Here is a 20741-nt window from a genome sequence, read left to right on the forward strand (position 1 = left end):
ACACATGTGCATATTGTATCTTACAAAAATTATGATTAATAGTAAAGTATTACCATGTCCTAAAACACGTACTTTTATCACACTGAAATATAATCAGTTTTGATAAAGGGTAGTGCATGATTTAAATAGATGTATGATGATTGCAAGCATGGCCTATAATTTCTCTTAATTGTTTTGCTATTCTTTTTTCATAAGAAGCACCCATTTTATTGATTTTGTAATATATCCCATCTTTCCTACATGGACTGTGCACAGGAGCACTAACAAAGCAACACTATGCATGTTTTCCCAAATGTGCCACTGTGTTCAGAGGAGTTTACTCTCAGGTAAATATGCATGGGACTTATGCACCTTTACCTGGGAGTATGTACGATTCAACCATGAGACTTTTGGAGAAATATGCCTAAGATTATGCTAAAAAATCATCTACATAGTTATACACATTCATTCTGAGGTCACAAAGCAATGCACATTTATTTGGAAAGAATCTGCCATAAGATCAATGGAGCTTGTTTGCAAGTGAATGGGATTTGAAGTCTTGTTAATCAGAAAATAATGTTGGAGGGGGAATATTGTGCTATTCTTTACAGTTACATCAAGACAAGAACACCCCTATTTTCATCAATGAAATGTTGCACAGCATTTGAACTTAACTCAATAAAATCTCCATGGGATTCTTTGATTGATCTTTGATCTAGCTTCTGGAGTAGCTGCACTACAAATTTATATTGCTTTAATTAAACTAGAAGTAGGATCCACAACAAAATGTAGCAAAATGCTGTCCAGCCATTTGGTGCTATCTTCCCTCTGTCCCCAAAATGTAGCATATTTGGTCACTCACTGGACAGTTTGGGGGTTATATCCACCTTAAGGGCTTTTCTAAAGTTTTCTTTTTGAAGTTCAGAAAAAGTTGTAAGAATTAAACCTAGAGGTTCACCTTCCATGCTGAGGATACTTCCACCAGGTAGTACTATTTTCTACATGCACACGGCAGTATTCTAAGCTTCAACTTTGGAAACAGAGGTAATGATGTGCTCCTGCTTCCAATCCCATCCCCATGGTTGGAGCTGCATCCAAAACACTTGTGTCCCATAAGATTCCAACCCCATATCAACACACTCTTCCATGCCAAAGCATGCCTTGAAAACTTGTGGAATTTCAATTTATTGCCCAATTTACTATATCCTCACAAATTAAAATTAGTATAATGCAACTGCAATTTGAAAACAAACACTATAAAAGCAGGAGTAAAACTAGCCAAAAACCAGCATGAAACCATGCAGCAGCATAAAATCAATACAATGGCAGCAAGACCAACAAGGATAAATAAACAAAATAGTTATAAGAATTAAACACGTGGCATTAAAAGCATGGGAGAACAGAAGGGACTTTCCCCGGTGCTGGAAAATCGGAAGGTGCCATGAGAGCCTCTCTTATCTATAAAGTATTATCTATAGCAGGTGCAAACTTTAACTGACTAAAACAAATTCAAAAGCTCCATTCATATTAATGGATTAGAATAGCTCCCAAACACTATCAGAGAGGAGATTCCAGTATTCAACTGCTGCTCCTTCTGGTTCACAGGTGTACCATGCATTTATATGCTGGATCCCCATATATAAGCAGTGCTATAGTGAATTGGGAGCATCACAAAAGCTATGAGATTGAGAAGCCCAAGGTTCTCACTGAAGTGGTCTACCTATTTTAGTAGGTACAGACCTGCTTCTGATGCTGCAGTCACACACACATCCTGGCCATGGTGATCTAGCAACCTCAAGGTTGGACTCCCGTAATACTTCATCACTGACGTTGTTACAGAATGCAGATGCTAGGATAATAGCTGGGGTTGGATGTTGCAACCTATCTTATTGTGCTTCAAGAGCTACACTGGCGACCAGCCTTATGATTAGGTGTCTACTTCAGGAAACTGATTTTGGATGTCATGGCAGGAAAATGTTAGTTATTTACTTCATTATGGTTACATTTTCACTGCCAGGAAAGGAATGGGTGCTTCTGGAGCCAACATACTTTGACTGACCTATGCACCTTGGTCCTCAGAGAGGCTTGTCTGATAACTCAGGGACAAAATTTGTATTTTTGTTGTTGTTGTTACGTTGTTTAGTCGTGTCCAACTCTTCGTGACCCCATGGACCAGAGCATGCCAGGCACTCCTGTCTTCCACTGCCTCCTGCAGTTTGGTCAAACTCATGTTCGTAGCTTCGAGAACACTGTCCAACCATCTCGTCCTCTGTCGTCCCCTTCTCCTTGTGCCCCCAATCTTTCCCAACATCAGGGTCTTTTCCAGGGAGTCTTCTCTTCTCATGAGGTGGCCAAAGGATTTCAGCTTCAGGATCTGTCCTTCCAGTGAGCATTCAGGGCTGATTTCCTTTAGAATGGATAGGTTTGATCTTCTTGCAGTCCATGGGGCTCTCAAGAGTCTCCTCCAGCATCAATTCAAATTCAAAAGCATCAATTCTTTGGCAATCAGCCTTCTTTATGGTCCAGCTCTCACTTCCATACATCACTACTGGGAAAACCATAGCTTTAAACCACTTCAATAATTGTCTACTGAAGGGTGGTAGAAAAACCTGATGGATAAATAAATCCAGGTTGACTATGTATTTTCTCTAACAGATAAGTGAGCAACTTAACAAGTATTCAAACTATAAAATGACTAAATATAATGAGGACTGAATCACATTATCAGTCATGCTGGCTGCTTCCTCCTTCAGCCCTTGGTGGATTCCCTGCTTGAGATGAGAATGTTTGTAACATGAGCATTATCTGTAGCTCTGCATGCTGCTGCAAGCCATCTCTCTTTTGTGTTGGGTGTTGAAAATACTTGCAAATGTTTAGATCACATGGTTTTCTTTCCATTAACATGGAGAGCGGCCATGACAGGAGTAGCAGCTAGGAGAAGCCCAGATGTTGTGTGACTCAGCCCTGACATCCCTTGGGGTTCTGAAAAAATGATTAAGTTCATTTATGATGTTAGCTGCCTTTGGATTGAAGAGGAAAGATGGGGTATAAATATTTTAGAAAGATCCATAGCAATATTTGCTAACCTTCTGCTATCACAGTATATTACGAAACATTCCAATATATAAATAATAATTTCACTATTTCTTCCAAAGATTATCAAGGCACTATCATAGGTTGGCACCTAATAAAAAGGACTTCATCCCACATGCATGTTATACTCTTAAGAAAACTTCAAGCCATAACTATTAATAGACAGATGTGATGGAAAATTAAGGATATTAGAAATCAGGTGGGTTGCATTGATTTTCATTATTACTTATGCAAAACATACACTTTGCATTTTTTTAAAAAAATGGGTAGGAATACCTGGTTTCCCCATTACAAATGATAATTACTATCTCCTTGGGAAATGGGGATGGAGTTGGACAAAATTAGCGTGGTAGGAAGTCTTTCAGTACGGGGATCAGTCAGTTCGTTTTAAAAATGCAGAATATTTTATATCTTTCTCCCTCTCTCACATTAATAAAGGCTAAGAAAAGTAGTTCTGGCCTAATTGAAAAATACTCATTTGTATGAAGCCGTTGAGGTTACAAAGAAACTGCAAATTCTTAGCCTGGTTTTCCTGCTGATGAGTAAGAACCGTCTGTGTGGCTCTCCCAGAGGTGTCAGTGGAATCTCTATAGTGCCACACAAGGGTTCTTAGCTCAAAGTAAACACACTTTCCACAAACTCAGCTGCTTAATCTGTTTGCAGGTTGAATTATAAAATGGGGTGGATGACTGGGGGTGCTGGGAAGATGCAGTAAGCATTTCCACAGTTTCTCGATAAAAAGGGCATGCTGTTGTTGTCAAAAGACTTTGCCCAGCTGTTTAATTTTGCTACAGGCTCAGAAGGCTGATTTTAGCATTAACTAACCTGGCAGACAGTTTTTCCCTGAGTAGTTAAGCATGTCAAATTGAATTAATTCTTCTCATAAAAGCTCACGTTAGAGTTAGCATGGTTCAGGTTATATCTGCAGGTCCATTACAGCACTCCTGGTTTGGGGAGGATTAGAGCAAAGCTAGAAAATTTTCTCTGAGATAATCCTGGCCTATACTCTATTGTAACAGCAAATTATTTTAACACTAAAGAACAGAAATGGGATACTTATATAAGCTAGTTGCTCAAGTTATCTGCCCAGATTCACAGCTAACTGGATGGAACTTTTCAAAATATTTTGCCCTCTTACATGCTGCAATTTCTCTACTTTGCTTTCCAGAAAATGATTCCCCAAATTAAGTGAAAATCTAAGACAGGCAAATCATGGCTTTAACTAAATTACTCTGGTACAAAGAGAAATGTGTGAGGTCTAGCTATCCTTTATGGCAGCCAACCTGGTCTAGTCTATGGAGAGACTGAAGTCCTTTTCAGGTGTTTGGGGTTATTCTAAAAGGGAGGGGAGAAGGAAGGTGAATGGAAGCTCTGCCTCCAATGTACCCAAGTACGGTGTCCATTGCTTCACTTCAGAGTTCCTACTGATAAACTTTGAGAAGGAAATTGGGACATACTTAGAATTCTCCTCCTGATCAGGATCACAGGGAAGATTCTATGCAGATCCAGCTAAATCCAGTACGTTTCCGAGCACAATTCAAAGTGTGGTGCTGACCTTTAAAGCCCTAAATGGCCTCGGTCCAGTATACCTGAAGGAGCGTCTCCACCCCCATTGTTCAGCCCAGACATTGAGATCCAGTGCCGAGGGCCTTCTGGCGGTTCCCTCACTACAAGAAGCCAAGTTACAGGGAACCAGACAGAGGGCCTTCTCGGTAGTGGCACCGGCCCTGTGGAATGCCCTCCCACCAGATGTCAAAAAGAAGAACAACTACCAGACTTTTAGAAGACATCTGAAGGCAGCCCTGTCTAGGGAAGTTTTTATGTTTAACAGACCACTGTATTTTAACACTTTGTTGGAAGCCGCCCAGAGTGGCTGGGGAAACCCAGCCAGATGGGCGGGGTATATTATTATTATTATTGCACTTGGAATATATTCCCTCTCAATATGGGGAGGTCTGAAGGGGAGCCAGCATGTGTGGGGATGAGTGCCACACCAGTGCTTTAAGATAGGGCCAAAAATGGACTGGGAGCGCTGAAACTGGTAACAACTGGATGGAAATGTGCAGTCCGGGTAATATTCTTGCAGCTATATTTAAAAGTGTACAGAAAGAACATTCCAAACCAACGTTCCCAAACCAAGGCGCATTTGCTAGGAAGAAAGGAGAGGGCCTCACATCTATGAAAACGTGTACATGATTGCACTGCGTGAAACATAGCAGTTTAAGTGAACCGAGGAAACTGTTTCACAACAGCTGCTTAAAATAATTGAAAAATAAATAATATCACAATGCAACATGAATTCACAAAAAAAGGTCTTTGTTTTCGCTGTTCCAAAATGAGCCAATATTCAGCTGACTATCACTGGGAATTAACTGATATCTAAATGACTGTCATGGCATAATTGTATCATTATATAATAGCATTTTTGTCAGCTCAGTCTGTGCAACAGGAGAGATAGATGATGTTTGACCTCTTGGTTGCTATACTAAGAAGAAAATTGCTGCCTTTACAGGTTTGGCAGCTGACAGTCTGTCTCTAAGGTGGGGCATGTGGTAAGTAAGAATTTGCTGGTAATAATTGCAGCTTCTCTTTGGCGTAACAGGAACCTGAGATGCTGCTCTGGAGTTCAACTTAGCTGCTCCAGGATATGTGTCAAAACATACAATGTGTGAAACAGTCCAGTTCTTATATAGAATTATTGTGTAACTTTTCAGTTAATTATGTATTTCCTTCCTAACAAGCTGCTGTTTGAAACAAAGATCTGGGGGGTAAATGTTGCTCTTTCACTGGCAGGGAATCAAACAATGGGTTTCCAAGAGGAGTTCTAGACCTTCGGAGCAGAATGGTTTCCTGGTACAGTGACGCTCACAAAATATGACTGCAGGGGCCTTGCTGGTTGCCAGGATTCCTTTGGGGGGAAAGCAGGAATTCTTGGTGGCTACACAATGAAGATCACAGCACAGCAATGCATATACTTAGGGAGAACTCCTTTCACCTCTGGAAGGGGCTGGGGAAGATTGTCAATAGCATACCCAGGGTACTCAGCAGATATGCTCAGTAGAAAATTGGGAGTGCAAGGGCAGGGTTCACTGGCTATTTTTTAAAAAATATTTATGCCATCCATTATTCTATTTAGAAATACAGCCATTTATCATAACTTAAATGCAGTAAAACAGACAGAACACATAATAATTACACAGCAGCATAAGAAGCTGCTTTATACAGACTAAATATCAGTTTTGTTTACACTGATTGTCAGTGGCTATCCAGGATTTCCTAGACAGCATCTTAAAAAGCAGAGACATCACCTTGCCAACAAAGGTCCGTATAGTTAAAGCCATGGTTTTCCCAGTAGTGATGTATGGAAGTGAGAGCTGGACCATAAAGAAGGCTGATCGCTGAAGAATTGATGCTTTTGAATTATGGTGCTGGAGGAGACTCTTGAGAGTCCCATGGACTGCAAGAAGATCAAACATATCCATTCTGAAGGAAATCAGCCCTGAGCGCTCACTGGAAGGGCAGATCGTGAAGCTGAGGCTCCAATACTTTGGCCACCTCATGAGAAGAGAAGACTCCCTGGAAAAGACCCTGATGTTGGGAAAGATGGAGGGCACAAGGAGAAGGGGACGGCAGAGGACGAGAGGGTTGGATAGTGTTCTTGGAGCTACCAGCATGAGTTTGACCAAACTGCGGGAGGCAGTGGAAGACAAGAGTGCCTGGCGTGCTCTGGTCCATGGGGTCACAAAGAGTCGGACACGACTAAACAACGACTAAACAACTAAACAACAACAACATCCAGGATTTCAGGACCAAGGCTCTCCCAGCCCTACCTGGAGATGCCAACAATTGAACCCGGGACCCTTTTGCGTGCCAAACAGATGAGCTACCACAGAGCTACAGCAAATGAAAACAGGCACAAATTAAAAATGACTGGGTGGATAAAACTATTTTAGCTTGGCAACAAAAGGATCACAATGTGACTGCCAGGTGGGTCTCTGTAGGGAGGGTCACCCCGGAGTTGGCAGGGGGTGGGCATTGCAGAGAAAGCCCCTTGTCGTGGTACCTGACAAATGGCACCTGAAGAAGGGTCTCAGCAGGTTAATGCACAAGCATGTTGATAAGGGAAGACGTCGTTTTTCAGTTATCTGGGTCCCAAGTCATTTAGGGCTCTAAAGGCGTGTACCAGCACTTGGGGCTGGAAGCCAATAGGTAGTACAGCTCCTTTTAAACTGGTGCATTGTGCCTAAATCCTTGGCAAGAAAACTACTGCCAACTATTGAGTTTCGCACAATGTCAGGCATTTTTCAGACAGATCAAAATTAGGGCTGCCATATGTACAAATTTTATCGGGATTTCAAAGGTGGAAATGATGTCCAGGGGGGATTTCCGGCAGGCAGCAGTTTGTCCTGACATTAGGCAAGTCAATCAAAAATTTATGGGTTTTGGGTTTTTTGTGTTTTTTTGGGGGGGGGGAAGCTCAACAACTTTTGGGGTGTCCTGGTTTTTACTTTTTGAAATATGGCAGCCCTAGCAAAATTGAAAACATTGATGTCCTTTTTTCCTTTCTTTTGCAAACTTCCCCCATGATACTGAACAGAAAAGAAATATGCTGAACATGTGTTCAAGGACTGTGATTGATTTGATCTGTACTGCAAAGTAGCCAAGAAAAACCTGGCCTTTTTAATTTTGGATATTCCGGTAAACTGATTTGGGCATGAACTTTTTTCAGCGGGAAAGCACACATCTGAACTTAAAGAAGTATTAACAAACAGCCAGATCTACTCAACTTTAGCCTTCCATGAAGAGAAAGAAAAAGGTGCATTCACTGATTTTCATTTCATCTGGGCCCATGGAAGCTGGCAACTACATGGCAGAACAACATGAGATATGCTGTGCCTGGAAGCTGCTGGAAAGCATGAGCCTTTTCCACCATTAATCATCATGCTTCACCTGACCTGCCTCTAGACGTGTGCAGGACATGAGAAATGTGCCATTCTCTCTAAACTGGTACTGTGTAAGATTGAGAAGGGAACACTGTGCGACCAACAGAAAAAGCAATGCAAAGAGGTATTATTATTAATGCATGGAGGGTGGCGGAGCCAAGCAATGGGGACATGGCAAAGAGCAAAGTGCATTCCCATTCTCCTTCTCATTGTATGAAGAGAAGAATAACTGAATAGGGCGGACATGTTACAGTCAAATATATGAACTACCGAAATGGGAAACTGAAATGCTCCAGGCATTTCAGCAGCATACACAAAGTTGCTTCAAATGTTACAGGGCTGGATCCAGATCCTCTAAGCAGGAACATCCCTTGAATGCAGTTCTGCTCAGGGGATGTTCCCTCTGTGTGTGTGTGTGTGTGTGTGTGTGTTGGGTTTTTTTTGGGGGGGAGGGGGCAGATTCCGACTCCCCATGCAACCCCGGCACTACCTCTGACACTGTTCTGGAGGGCTGGGCAATCCTCCTACAACACCCTGGGAAATGGTGCTGGGAGCTGCATGGGTTGGGAGGAACTGGTAAAAGTCACCCCTCCCCATCTTCCCTACTGGTAGGATGCCTTTTGTGAAGAAAAAGACGTCTGCAAACGGAAGGACCCTTTCCATCCATCCAGTCTTGATCCAACAGACATGTGAATATAGACATGAGTCTATAACGTGTGAAGCAAGCATGAACCTGTGGCCCTCTAGTTGCTGTTGGACTACAATTTCCATCACCCCGATCATTGGCCATATTGACTTGGGTTGAAGATCACTGGAGTCCAACAACATCTGGATAGTCACAAGTTCTGTCCCAAGGCAAATCTAAAAAAATGTAGTATAAACACCAACAACTGGGAAACACTGGCCTGCGAGCGCTCCTGTTGGAGAACAGCCTTTACCAAAGGTGTCATGGGCTTTGAAGACACTTGAACTCAGGACGTAAGGGAGAAATGTGCTAAGAGGAAGGCACGCTTGGCAAATCCACACCATGATCAACTCCCACCCAGAAACCAATGTCCCCACTGTGGAAGGACATGTGGATCGAGAATTGGCCTCCAGAGTCACTTATGGACTCATTGTCAAAACCGTGTTTATGGAAGACAATCTTACTTGGCTATGAGTGATTGCCAAAGAAGAAGACCTCTGTTATAGAAGATAAATAAATAGACAAGATTCCTACCTCTTCTTCAGACGTTATAACTAAGCTAAGCTGACAAATAAAAACCCTACAGTTTTGTTGCTGGATATAACAATGAATAGCTCTGCTATTAAGTCTGAATAAATATTCAGGTAAGAATCGGCCCACTAACTTTAAAAGGGATTTCTGTATGTCTTCTAACTTGAATCTCTTTGTGTCACAGGAAGAGAGGCCCATTTAGTTGACAAACGCCGTTTTTCAAAAAGAAATACAATGTACTTACTTTTGAAGTTTCTCACTGGCCTCGTGTGAAGCCTCTAAAGCTTGCTGAAACTTCAGTTCTGCATTTGCTCTCTCTTCCGCTGCTTGCTGAAGATGGGTCGTCAGCTCCTCATTTTGAAGCAGCAACATCGACACAACATCCTCTCTGTTTTTCAGAGCTTTTTCATAAGTTATGAGAGTGGCGTTGAACTGATCCTTAAGGTTCACTTCTTGAGACAAAGACTGGTGTAAACTGCAAAAACGAAAAGGTAGGTTTTTTCAGTATGATCAGTGCAGGCTTGGCATGTAAAAAGAGGACTTTTAAAAGGTGGTACAAATATGCCATGGCCAAAATATTTCAATGTAAAATTCAAACAGCAAGAGAAGAAGATCTGAAGCACCCGTGCTAATGGTTCTACAATACTTTAAAAATAAACACAAAACTAAATCAACGTTTGCATAATGATGCATGCATATCATACTACAGTGGTACCTCGAGTTACATATGCTTCAGGTTACATGCGCTTCAGGTTACAGACTCCGCTAACCCAGAAATAATGCTTCAGGTTAAGAACTTTGCTTCAGGATGAGAACAGAAATCACGCTCTGGCGGCGCGGCAGCAGCGGGAGGCCCCATTAGCTTACGTGGTGGTGGTGCTTCAGGTTAAGAACAGTTTCAGGTTAAGTACGGACCTCTGGAACGAATTAAGTACTTAACCCGAGGTACCACTGTATACAGACCACTTGCCTCTTAGCAGTACTATGAAGTAGAGGGAAATGATATGGCCTATTCTCACGAAACAAATAAAAAACCCAGGATTAAATATACTAATGCACTATTGACCAACAGCATAACATTTTGTTACAGCCAACGGCATTACCCAGAAGCTGAAACAGAGGAAGTGTGAATAATTAGCACTTTCCTTCCCTTTCCTTTTCATGATCTTGCATATCCTCCATGTCAAGATACATTAACAGCTTGGGGAACGGATCCATCGAGACCATCCCATTAGCACCAAGACTTCTGCTGGTGCGATGGAAACTACCCTGCTCCTCTCTCCACATGACCCTCCAATTCGGGGATATGTGGGGGGAGGAGAGAGAGGGGACGTTCCACTACAGAAGTGGAAGCCCTTGGGCTAACGTTACAACTCCATTGGACACAACCCTATACGTATATCTTTATTTCTGCAGAAGTGTCTGAGAAGCAGCAGTATGGCTCACACCTCCTCAGTTGCCACTGCTAAGGATCATCCCAAGCCAGCTAGGACTTGAGACTTAATGACTGCAAGAACGTCTAGAGCATCATAGGTTCCCCACCTGTGCTGTAGAACTTGGTGGGCGGGTGGGGCGGGGGAGGAAGGTTAAAAATACTGAGCTCACTACAATCAGTGCAGCTTTCAGCTTGGTGCCCAGGGCGAGCACTCTGCTTGTCCACATCTAAGGCTGGCTTTGGGTGGAGCAAAATCCAGGTGCGCATTCAATGGTCTTTTAGAATCAGTTCATCTGATTGGTTAGACCCCATGGATGACAGTTAGTGGCTGTTAAGAGCAATTAAAATGTGCTACCAAGACTGCAATTCTATGCACACTTATGTGAGAGTAAGTCCCACTGAACTATATTGAACTTGCTTCTCAGTAAACAAGCATAGGAGCACACTGTTGGAAAGTGATGAAACATGCTTAGGATGCACTATTTATCACAGTTTTACCCCATTATTACTACCATCAATCCCACAGTGTGGTATTTATGCAGTTAACCTATGTTTTTCCACATAGCAACCCAGTGAGGTAGACTAGGCTGAGAAACAGTGACTTCAAGGTTACCACTGATATAAATGAATGAGTGGATATCTTTCTTTAATTATTTTTGTTTAAAATAAATATATAATCTGAGCAGCTTTTTAAAATCTTTGCCCTATATTGCTTTTGTAGGGAGCCATTCTCCCCACCATGTGCATATTTGTTTTCTTGCAAACATTGGGTTGGATAGATTGGATGTCACACATTTGAACCATCATGGAAGTAAGAAATGAGGCATAAATTGTGTTTTCCTATTTTGAGATTTGAAAAGTAAGCATTGAATAACAAACAGAACTCTGTGTCAAGAGTGTTGGCACTCCCCTTTCCTTTCTGCAGAAAACACGACCGCATTGCCAGATCATATAGAAATTAAAACCCTCTGCGCATGCATAAGTAAAATATGGCTGATTTAATAGGAATCTAAAAGTTAAAGGTCAGAGTATCGGTATGTCATTACACCTACCACCTGAGGTTGTTTGAAAATGGTGTGAGGTACCTATTCAATTAAATAAGGACATTCTGAAACTATAAATAATGTATAAAGAAATACGAAAAATCCACAGAGCAGAGAGTCTAAAATAAATAAATAAAAACCACTGGAAGAGTAGCAGATAAAATATATTGACTCGCATTTCACACACACACAAAAAGAGACGGGGAAAAAATTAAATACTCAAGCATGCCAAAGGAAAATGTAAAGCTGTAAGGTGAAGACATCACTGTCTTGCTTTTAAGGCACTTAAAGAGTTTCATAAAGAGAAGCCTAGAATTCAGTTCTTCTTCAGTTTATTTTCTGCCGTTCACCTGCAGGTCCCATGGCGGGTTACAAAAATTAAAAATTAAAAAAAGTTAAAACATGTGCATTAATTTATGTCCAAATAAAGATGCATCGGATTGGACCGAACCAAAGGATTCAAGTTACAAGAAAGGAGATTCTGACTAAACACCAGGAAGAACATTCTGACAAAAAGAGCTGTTTGACGGTGGAATGGAATCCCTTGGGAGGTGAAGGACCCTCCTTCCTTGGAGGATTTGAAGCAGATTTTGGGATGGCCAGCTGTCACGGATACTTTAGCTGTGATTACTGCTTTGCAGGAAGCTGGATTAGATGACACTCGCAGAACATCAGAGAACTTGAAGGCCTCTGGCTTATGTTTACTGTACATGAAGAAACATGAAAAGATCATGTTTGAGTTGGCCTCTTTTGCACCCATTCAAATCAATGGACTTCAGTTAGTCATAAAAAGCCTAAACAAAACAAGAAGAGTCAGTGTGGTGCAGTGGTTAGCGTGTTGGACCAGGAGGAACAGGGTTCAAATCCTCACTTGGCCAAAAAGCTCACTGGGTGTTCCTGGGTCAACCACTGCCTCTCAGCTGAACCTACCTCACAGGGTTGTTGTGGGGATTAAATAAGGGGAAGAACCATGTTCACCACCGTGCGCTCCTTGGAGAAAAAGGCAAGCTATAAACGTAATAAACAAACACAATAATGTTCCTTGATTTCAGTGGATCTATTTTAAATATGGCTTAGTGAGATACAACAAAATCCAGATAAAAAGGAAATTAAGAAGAGGAAGGAGAGAATTCTTAGGGGTTGGAAGAATGAAGCAGCTTCAGGAGGCAAGGGAGGGCCGCATCAAATGAAGTCAGGGGCCACATGCATCACCCAGGCTACAGGCTGCTCACCTCTGTCTACCCTGACTTGTGACAGACATAGAAGTATTTCCTAGTCCTACCTAGAGATGCCAGGGATTGATCTTGGGATAATCCAAGGGCAAAGTGTGCGCTCTAGGTAAAGGTAAAGGACCCCTGGACGGTTAAGTCCAATCAAAGGCGACTATGGGGTTGCGGTGCTCATCTTGTTTTCAGGCCGAGGGAGCCAGTGCTTGTCCACAGACAGCTTTCCAGAGCGCACAGAAACGGTGTTTACCATCCTGCTGCAGTGGTACCTATTTATCTACTTGCATTGGCATGCTTTCGAACTGCTAGGTTAGCAGGACCTGGGACAGAGCAACGGGAGCTCACCCCGTCATGGGGATTCGAACCGCCAACCTTCCGATTGGCAAGTCCAAGAGGCTCAGTGGTTTAGACCACAGCACCACCCGCATCCTCCTAAACGCGCTCTTCTACTGAACTATAGTCATTCTTCATGGGGAATAAATCCCTCTTAACACAATCAGACATAAATATAAGTAAACATGCATAAAATTGTGCAGCATGAGAAATTCAAAAGGCCAATTTGCCATGAAGAGTGGGCACATGAGGTGGAAGACAGAGTAACAATCCTAATTTCATGCAGAATGCCAAAACCCCCAGCAAAAGAGCACTCTGCTTCAAAAACATTCTGACAGCATGATGTCACCTTAATATATCTTTTGTGGGGGTTTTTAAAGACACTTGAAGTAGTAACTCCACATTTTCAGCGAAGTGAAGAATTATGCGAAGTGGTCATTCAGTTAAAAGTGACATGTTTCTGATAACAGCAAATCTCTCACTGCTGGAACACAACTGAGGCACTGGAATCACCTCAAAAGCAAGTCCAACTTAATGGCTGTGCTATATGCCATTTACTTTTATTATCATCCCCAGGAAATAGGTTTACCCTGCTTTAAAATTTATACGGCTCATCTTGCAAGCTGCTTTCTAAAAATTAGCTTGAAGGAAATAGTGATTCAGGAGACAGAGCAGAAATCAATTCCAATTCGATATTGATAGCTACCGTGCGATGTAAACTGTGTGTTCTTTCTAATTAAATGTAAACACGCTTGGTTCTAAAGTCCAGCAGTGATGACAACAGCCATTAGAATGGATTGCTTAAGCATTGATCAACCGATTTGTCTGAACCTTTTGTTCATATCATACGTATTCTTGAGCAATCTGCGGCAGGGTTAGTGTCAGTTCCAACTGACTTTAGTTTAGGTCATCTTCAGGTAAAAAAAAAAAACTTGACAGGAATGTTGAGTGCTCAGTAATGCCTAAAGTTATTCATTAACTATGTCCTTCTGATAGCTAATCAATACCATTGCATGGAGCCAAGCACACTGCTCTGAACTGCCCTTCTCCCAAAAGCCAAGTCTTGGTAAATATTTAATGGTAGTAAAGGTGTTTTGGGTTGCTATCAAACTGATTATGTTAAAGAACTCTTAAAAGAAACTTTATCTTCCCCCTCTCTGCAGAATTTGTTCAGCAATTCTATAGCCCTGATGCAAAGTGGTTCGAGGAATGCATTTTAATGCATCTTTTGAGTGGTGGATATTCACCTCTGGTGTGTAAGAAAACAGTTTTGTTATAAAAGAATCAAGAGATCTCTTTTAAAGACCTGTATTTCCTTGCTAAAACGCTATCTAAAGGCAGGGGAAGGGAACCTAGTGCCTTTCAAAAGTTGCTGGACTACAACTGCCATTATTCCTGACCATTGACCATGTTGGCTGAGACTGATGGGAACTGGAGTTCAACACCTGGGGGTGGGGTGTCACAGGTTCCTCAACCCTGTTAGAAAGCAACCCAACCCTCTCGTGCCCCTTTGCGACAAGGAAAGGCTGTATTCCAGTTTCCCAGTTCCATGCCTACTTTGCATATGACGCAAACTGTTTGCTAGTTATGCAGTCAGGTATACTGTATTAGCTGTTTAACTGTCTATCAGCCGCTTCCTGTATGTTCCTGGCAAACATCTCAAAAACGTTGGGGAAGGATCAGAAGCAACTTTTTTTTCAATGTCCATTTGCTCATGCCAGAATTTGCTTACTCTTTTATTCGCTCACAATAGGAGCAGCTTAATGGGGACAGAGGTGTTGCAAACTGCAATGCTGTTGCTCTTGCAATACATATTCTGTACCACGCATATATATTCAAATGCCGTTTTGGAATCTTCTGCAAAAATCACACCACGGGTTTTGTGGTTGGAAGTATTCTTGAGATAACATTACAGTGGTACCTCTGGTTAAGTACTTAATTCATTCTGGAGGTCCGTTCTTAACCTGAAACTGTTCTTAATCTGTTCTTTACCTGTTCTTAACCTTTAGCTAATGGGGCCTCCCACTTCTGCTGCGCCGCCACCGCGCAATTTCTGTTCTCATCCTGAAGCAAAGTTCTTAACCTGAGGTACTATTTCTGGGTTAGCAGAGTCTGTAACCTGAAGCACCTGTAACCTGAAGCATCTGTAACCCAAGGTACCACTGTACAAGGGACATGGAAGAAGACAACATCAAACTATTACAACAGGACTAAAAAAAACCAAAAAGTTGGTCCAAGTTTAGAATCTCCCCCCCCCAGCACAGGGGGGGGGGGGAGTCCTCGTGCAGGGCTTCTGTTGAAGGTCTTCATTAGCTCAATGTCATCCAATATCTGTAGGTCAGTTATGTGGTAGGTGAAGGAGTACTGGCTTTTCCTCTTTCCATTTAGGCTGTTGCCTTGAGTTCTTGGACAGCATTTCTCAATGTAGAATCTAATCCACACCATTCATGGTTTCTATACAGCTCCATCATGCCTTCTTGGAATCATCTCTGTTTAACCTAAAACACCCTATCTGTTTAAATCTGTTTCCTAAAGGTGATCCTCTTACCATTTTAATTGCCTTTCCTGCAACTTTATCAGAGAAATCTGCGTAACTCAATACATTTATGAATGCTTCTGAGGCAAAGTACATCTAAAGTTACACTAGCAAAAGTGCATCCCTATGGGCCTACGGAAGGGAAATGGAGAAAGAGTAGGCAGAGTTTGGCCCATCCGCTGCGAACGGAGAGTTGTCTTGGCAAACTAAAACGATCCTTTTAAGAAGCTCCTATTGCCTATTGTCGTTTCTTGGTCTCAGTTGCTTGCTTCAATCATATTTAGTGTCCTAGAATGAAATAAATATTTCCAGAGAATAACAATGCAGTTATTTTTCTAAGTAGATGTAGCTCCTCTAACCTGCCCCCCCCCAAACAAGCCCTGGTTCCATGTCTAGCTATGACCCCTGGATTGAAAAGATTTTTGGCAGAACCCTTGAGGCAGGGAGGGGTCAGGTGTTCCACCACCAAGTCTAAAAAAGGAGCAGGGAATACAACTGCACATCATAACAGACGCAAGGCTATGCTGCTGATACTATTGTATGGTTTTTGACACTAGCTCCATTCGCTCCCTAAAAATGTATCCCTGTAGAATACATTTTTAGAAAACACAAGATGTGTTTTCTAAAAATGTATTCTATAGGGATAATGGAGGGGTAATAATCAGACACTCTATTAGATATATTTTTTTAAAGTCCCTAAATAATCATTTCATGGAGAGAACTGTGATTCCTCCGTTTAATCAAGAGTTAAAATATGCACAGTAATTCCTTATTTTCATAATATTCCTTTTGACAAAGATAACAGCCATGAAAACAGTTCCCACCTGGCCAAACCCGACATACAGGTTTTGTTGAGGAAAAAAGAAATGCATGACTTAATTATTGAAATGGATCTATTAGAACTGTCCCCCAATCCACCTTGCCTGCCCCACCTACAGATGAACTTCGAATGACCCGCTTTATGCAAAAAAGAATTGTAATAACTTGCAGTAAAAGCTGCTTATAAAGCTCAGGCTGCCAGGAAGACAAAAGCAGAATTCAGAAATGCATGTGATGCCCCTAGAGGAGAAACGTAGGGAAAAAAGTCACCTTTTATCAAGTTTACTTTCATATCGAATAAACAGCTAAACTAATCTGAGCTGTGCTATAAGTTACTTCGTGCTAATTATGTTTGGTTTCATTAGTCCTTGATACTGTCTATTGTTTAAATTGCTTTCATTAAAACAGCAGATGGTGTCAAGAGTAACACAACGAAGAGACATTCCCCTACCCCAGCATTCCTTGAGTAAAAAGGGCAGTATTATAACAAGGGCTCCCTTCCCCCATCAAATAATACTACAATGAAAGTGTGTTCTGAGATTATTATTGTAAAAAAAAAAAAAAAGAATTTTCAAATGATTTAAACTAAAGGATGGTTTTCACTGAGCTTGGGGAGGTTAACTCTGCAGCCATCTCCTTATTTTAACCATCTCGTCCATTTTCAGTATTCTGAGGTATATATCGGTGCTTACAGAACCAAAACAGCAACACTCATGCACAAGAGGAAGGTATCAGCAAGGTTGGGGGAAAGCTGAATATTTAAAATAGAAAAAAATATTTAGGAGGGAAGAAACAAATCTTAAGGGGAAAAACAGCCCTGCTCAATAGCCAATGAAGGGGGGGCAGAAAACTGGGTGGCAAGGGGAATGGAGAATCCAGACAGACTGAAGCACTGAACAGGAGAACTCCATGCTACAACATTTTGTTGCATGTCCCACTTGCAGGACTCTGTTCTGGTTTACATATGGCTGGACTTTGACTTAGATCTTCATTAATGTTGGTAGATTTGGCACTGCCCACTTCTTGACATGTAGGATTCCTTCCCTCAATAAGGGTATAGCTGCAATGTCACGTGCCACATTTATATACAGATTTTCTGCCAAAGCACTCAAAAATGATATGAAAAGGGACAGGGAAAATTAATGGAGGGTGGGTAATCGGCTGAAAACAGCATAATGTCCTGTAGCAACAAAACATCCTAAAGATTGACAAATTCACCATGGTATGGTAAGTTGTGGTGGACTAGAGTTTATTTCATTGGATGGACTCTTGTCACACAGCCCTCCAGATGTTACTAAACTCCAGCAGTCCAGCCACAATGGTCAAAAAGCAGGGATGATGGGAGCTATGATCTGGCAACTTCTAGAGGGTCACAGGTTCCCCATTCCTGGTCCATAATCAATTCATTAGTCTTCAGGTCACCATGATGCTCCAAGTTGTTTTTACATGCTAACATGACTACACATCTGGAAGCTATAATGCTTCACTCTTGGACATGCTTACTAGGGAGTAAACCCCACAGGATACAATGGGCTAGATTGAAGTAACATGGCACATTAGCAGAAGCTAGTGTGTGGTTCCCACTAACATAATGGGGCTCCCCCCCGAAATCTAGTGGTTTGGGAGAACCCCCAAAACAGCACATGGGAAGCTGAGAGGGGGATTGTTCCATCTGGCAAGCAGAAATCCTTGCCACTAATGGATCAAAACAGTGTGGCGTATTTCTCCCAATAGAAATTACAGGTGAAACTCAAAAAACCAGCTGATGACATGGCTCCCCAAATCAACACAGACTGTGGAAACGTCACATTGGACTTCAAGCGTTTGGCATTGTGTGCCTCCCCATTCTTCCTCCAGACTCTGGGTCCTTAGTCTCCAAATGAGATGCAAAAGCTGCTCTCATCAGAAAAGAGATTTGGGGAGCCATGTCATCTGCTGGTGTTGATCCACTGTGCTCCATTAATTCCAGGGTCAACGTAGCTGTCTACCAGGAGATTTTGGAGCACTTCATGCTTCCTTCCACAGACGAGCTTTATGGGGATGCTGATTTCATTTTCCAGTAGGACTTTGGCACCTGCCCACACTGCCAAAAGTACCAAAACCTGGATCAATGCCCATGGGATTACTGTGCTTGATTAGCCAGCAAACCCGCCTGACCTGAACCCCATAGAGAATCTATGGGGCATTGCCAAGAGAAAGATGAGAGACATGAGACCAAGCAATGCAGAAGAGCTGAAGGCTGCTATTGAAGCTTCCTGGTCTTCCATAACACCTCAGCAGTGCCACAGCTGATAGCATCCATGCCACACCGCATTGAGGCAGTAATTGATGCACAAGGGGCCCAAACCAACTACTGAGGACATGTGCATGCTTCTACTTCTCAGAGGTCCAATGTTGCTCTATTTGCAGTCCTTGTTTTACTGATTTCATTTAATATTCTAATTTTCTGAGATTGTTAATTTGGGGTTTTCATCAGCTGTACGCCAGAAACATCACAATTATAACAAATAAAGGCTTGATATATCTCGCTTTGCATGTCATGAGTCTATCTCATATATTAGTTTCACCTTTTAAGTTGAATTACTGAAATAAATGAACTTTTCCACAATATTCTAATTTTTTGAGTTTCACCTGTACTTAGGAATAAACATGTGTAAGATTGCATTCTCAGTCATGATGATTAACAGCAATCTCCAAGTTTAGGGCCAGTGCACTTGAAACCTGATAGGACAAAAAACAGGGGAGGACTGTTCCAAGCTTTGGGATGACAACTCGTTGGCCCCAGTTAAAAACAGAATTCTGGACTAGAGGCATTTTGGCTTGATCCAGCAGGATTCTCTTTGTGCCTTTTTACGACATGACAACTCTGAAAGTTCTTCTTCGTACTTCTGTCGAAATGTGCTCACCAACTAAGCCAAGGAATTAACCCCCACATTTATATTTCAGGGTTCCCTGAGAGCTCCCCCCTTTTTACTGGAGGCAGAAATGTGAGAAAAGGAGTAAGAGCAGTTTAGGCCTGGAATGCTGCATCTTATATAATCCCCTCTCACTGGTCAGGTGAGTCTTTCCCTCTACAGCTGCAATGACCTTTTAATTTATTATTATTATAAACTTCCAAGGGATAGAAGAAAATGTCATTTGGTCTGCATTCTTAAGTGAAGTGATCTAATCCACACCTTCCAGAACAATACATGGTTCAGAATGTCATCATCTTTTGGACTTCACGCTTCTCCAAATGTTGCTACACAGTTCTTGGCTCAAAAGAATACAACAATGTACAAACACACACACATACACACACACACACAGAGATATAAAGCAATCATCAGTATCCAGGTTCTGACTCTAGCTTCCTTGGGCTTGGTCCATTTATGAAAATAGCTGACCAAGTAGCTTTACATCATAGGCTACTTAAAATGAATCTTGGAAGACATCGAAGACCAGGGATGTCTCTGAACCTCAGCCACCCTGGACCACTGTGTCAAGAGGATGGTGTTTTCCCCATGTTCAGGGCTGAGACCTTGGGACTAAAACAACCAATAAAACACAGGGGCTGGCTGTGTATCATGGAGAAGACTTAGAAAAACAAGATCATAAATTGAAAGTTTGCCCCAGTCAAGAGATGGCTCAATCTGGATCCTGGAGAGCAGGTCTGGTAATTGTGAGGCAGGCAGAGAGTTGAGGTAAGATGTTGAGAGGATAGAGCTGTGAGTGTCATGTGGTCTGTCTGCACCCCTTAAGGTAGCCTACTGTCTTCTGGTGCAGTGGAGAGCACTGTTCATGCCACCAGCGCTGAAGTAAGATTCAGCTGGCAGTCGGATTACATTCTGTACTTGGAATGTACCTTTCACCTCAGAGAGCAGAATGTCTTGTGCTGGACCAGGTGAGGACAGTGACTTACCTTCTCAGGCTGCAATCTCATATGCGCTTATCTGGCAATTAAGTCTGACTGAATGTGACTTCTGAGTAGATATGTATATGATCACACTGTTAAGTCCCATTCCCCGCCTGGGTTTCTTTTCGACTCATTTCTACAAACAGACAACACAAAGTCAAGTGAGGAGGGTCTTCTCATATGGATGTAGGATCCACAGTAAAAGGTTATACATGTGATGGGG

The 20741-nt window shown here is 42.0% G+C and overlaps 1 protein-coding gene and 1 long non-coding RNA gene across 5 annotated transcripts in view; one reads left to right on the forward strand and one right to left on the reverse strand.

Moving 5' to 3' along the window:
* Positions 1–20741, reverse strand: part of MIPOL1 (mirror-image polydactyly 1) — a 191921-nt gene that overhangs the window by 20751 nt on the left and 150429 nt on the right. For all 4 annotated transcript variants that reach the window (XM_080978774.1, XM_080978775.1, XM_080978776.1 and 1 more), the window contains one exon: positions 9476–9706. In XM_080978774.1, the coding sequence (XP_080834900.1) occupies positions 9476–9706 (231 nt within the window). The remainder of the gene's footprint in view (positions 1–9475; positions 9707–20741) is intronic.
* LOC308462694 lies at positions 11026–19666 on the forward strand. Its single transcript, XR_013979259.1, has 3 exons — positions 11026–11054; positions 17289–17362; positions 19570–19666. It is a non-coding gene; the product is annotated as an uncharacterized lncRNA (long non-coding RNA).

This window comes from Podarcis pityusensis (genome assembly GCF_964106645.2).
Source record: "Podarcis pityusensis genome assembly, chromosome: 1".
Taxonomy (NCBI): Eukaryota; Metazoa; Chordata; class Lepidosauria; order Squamata; family Lacertidae; genus Podarcis; species Podarcis pityusensis.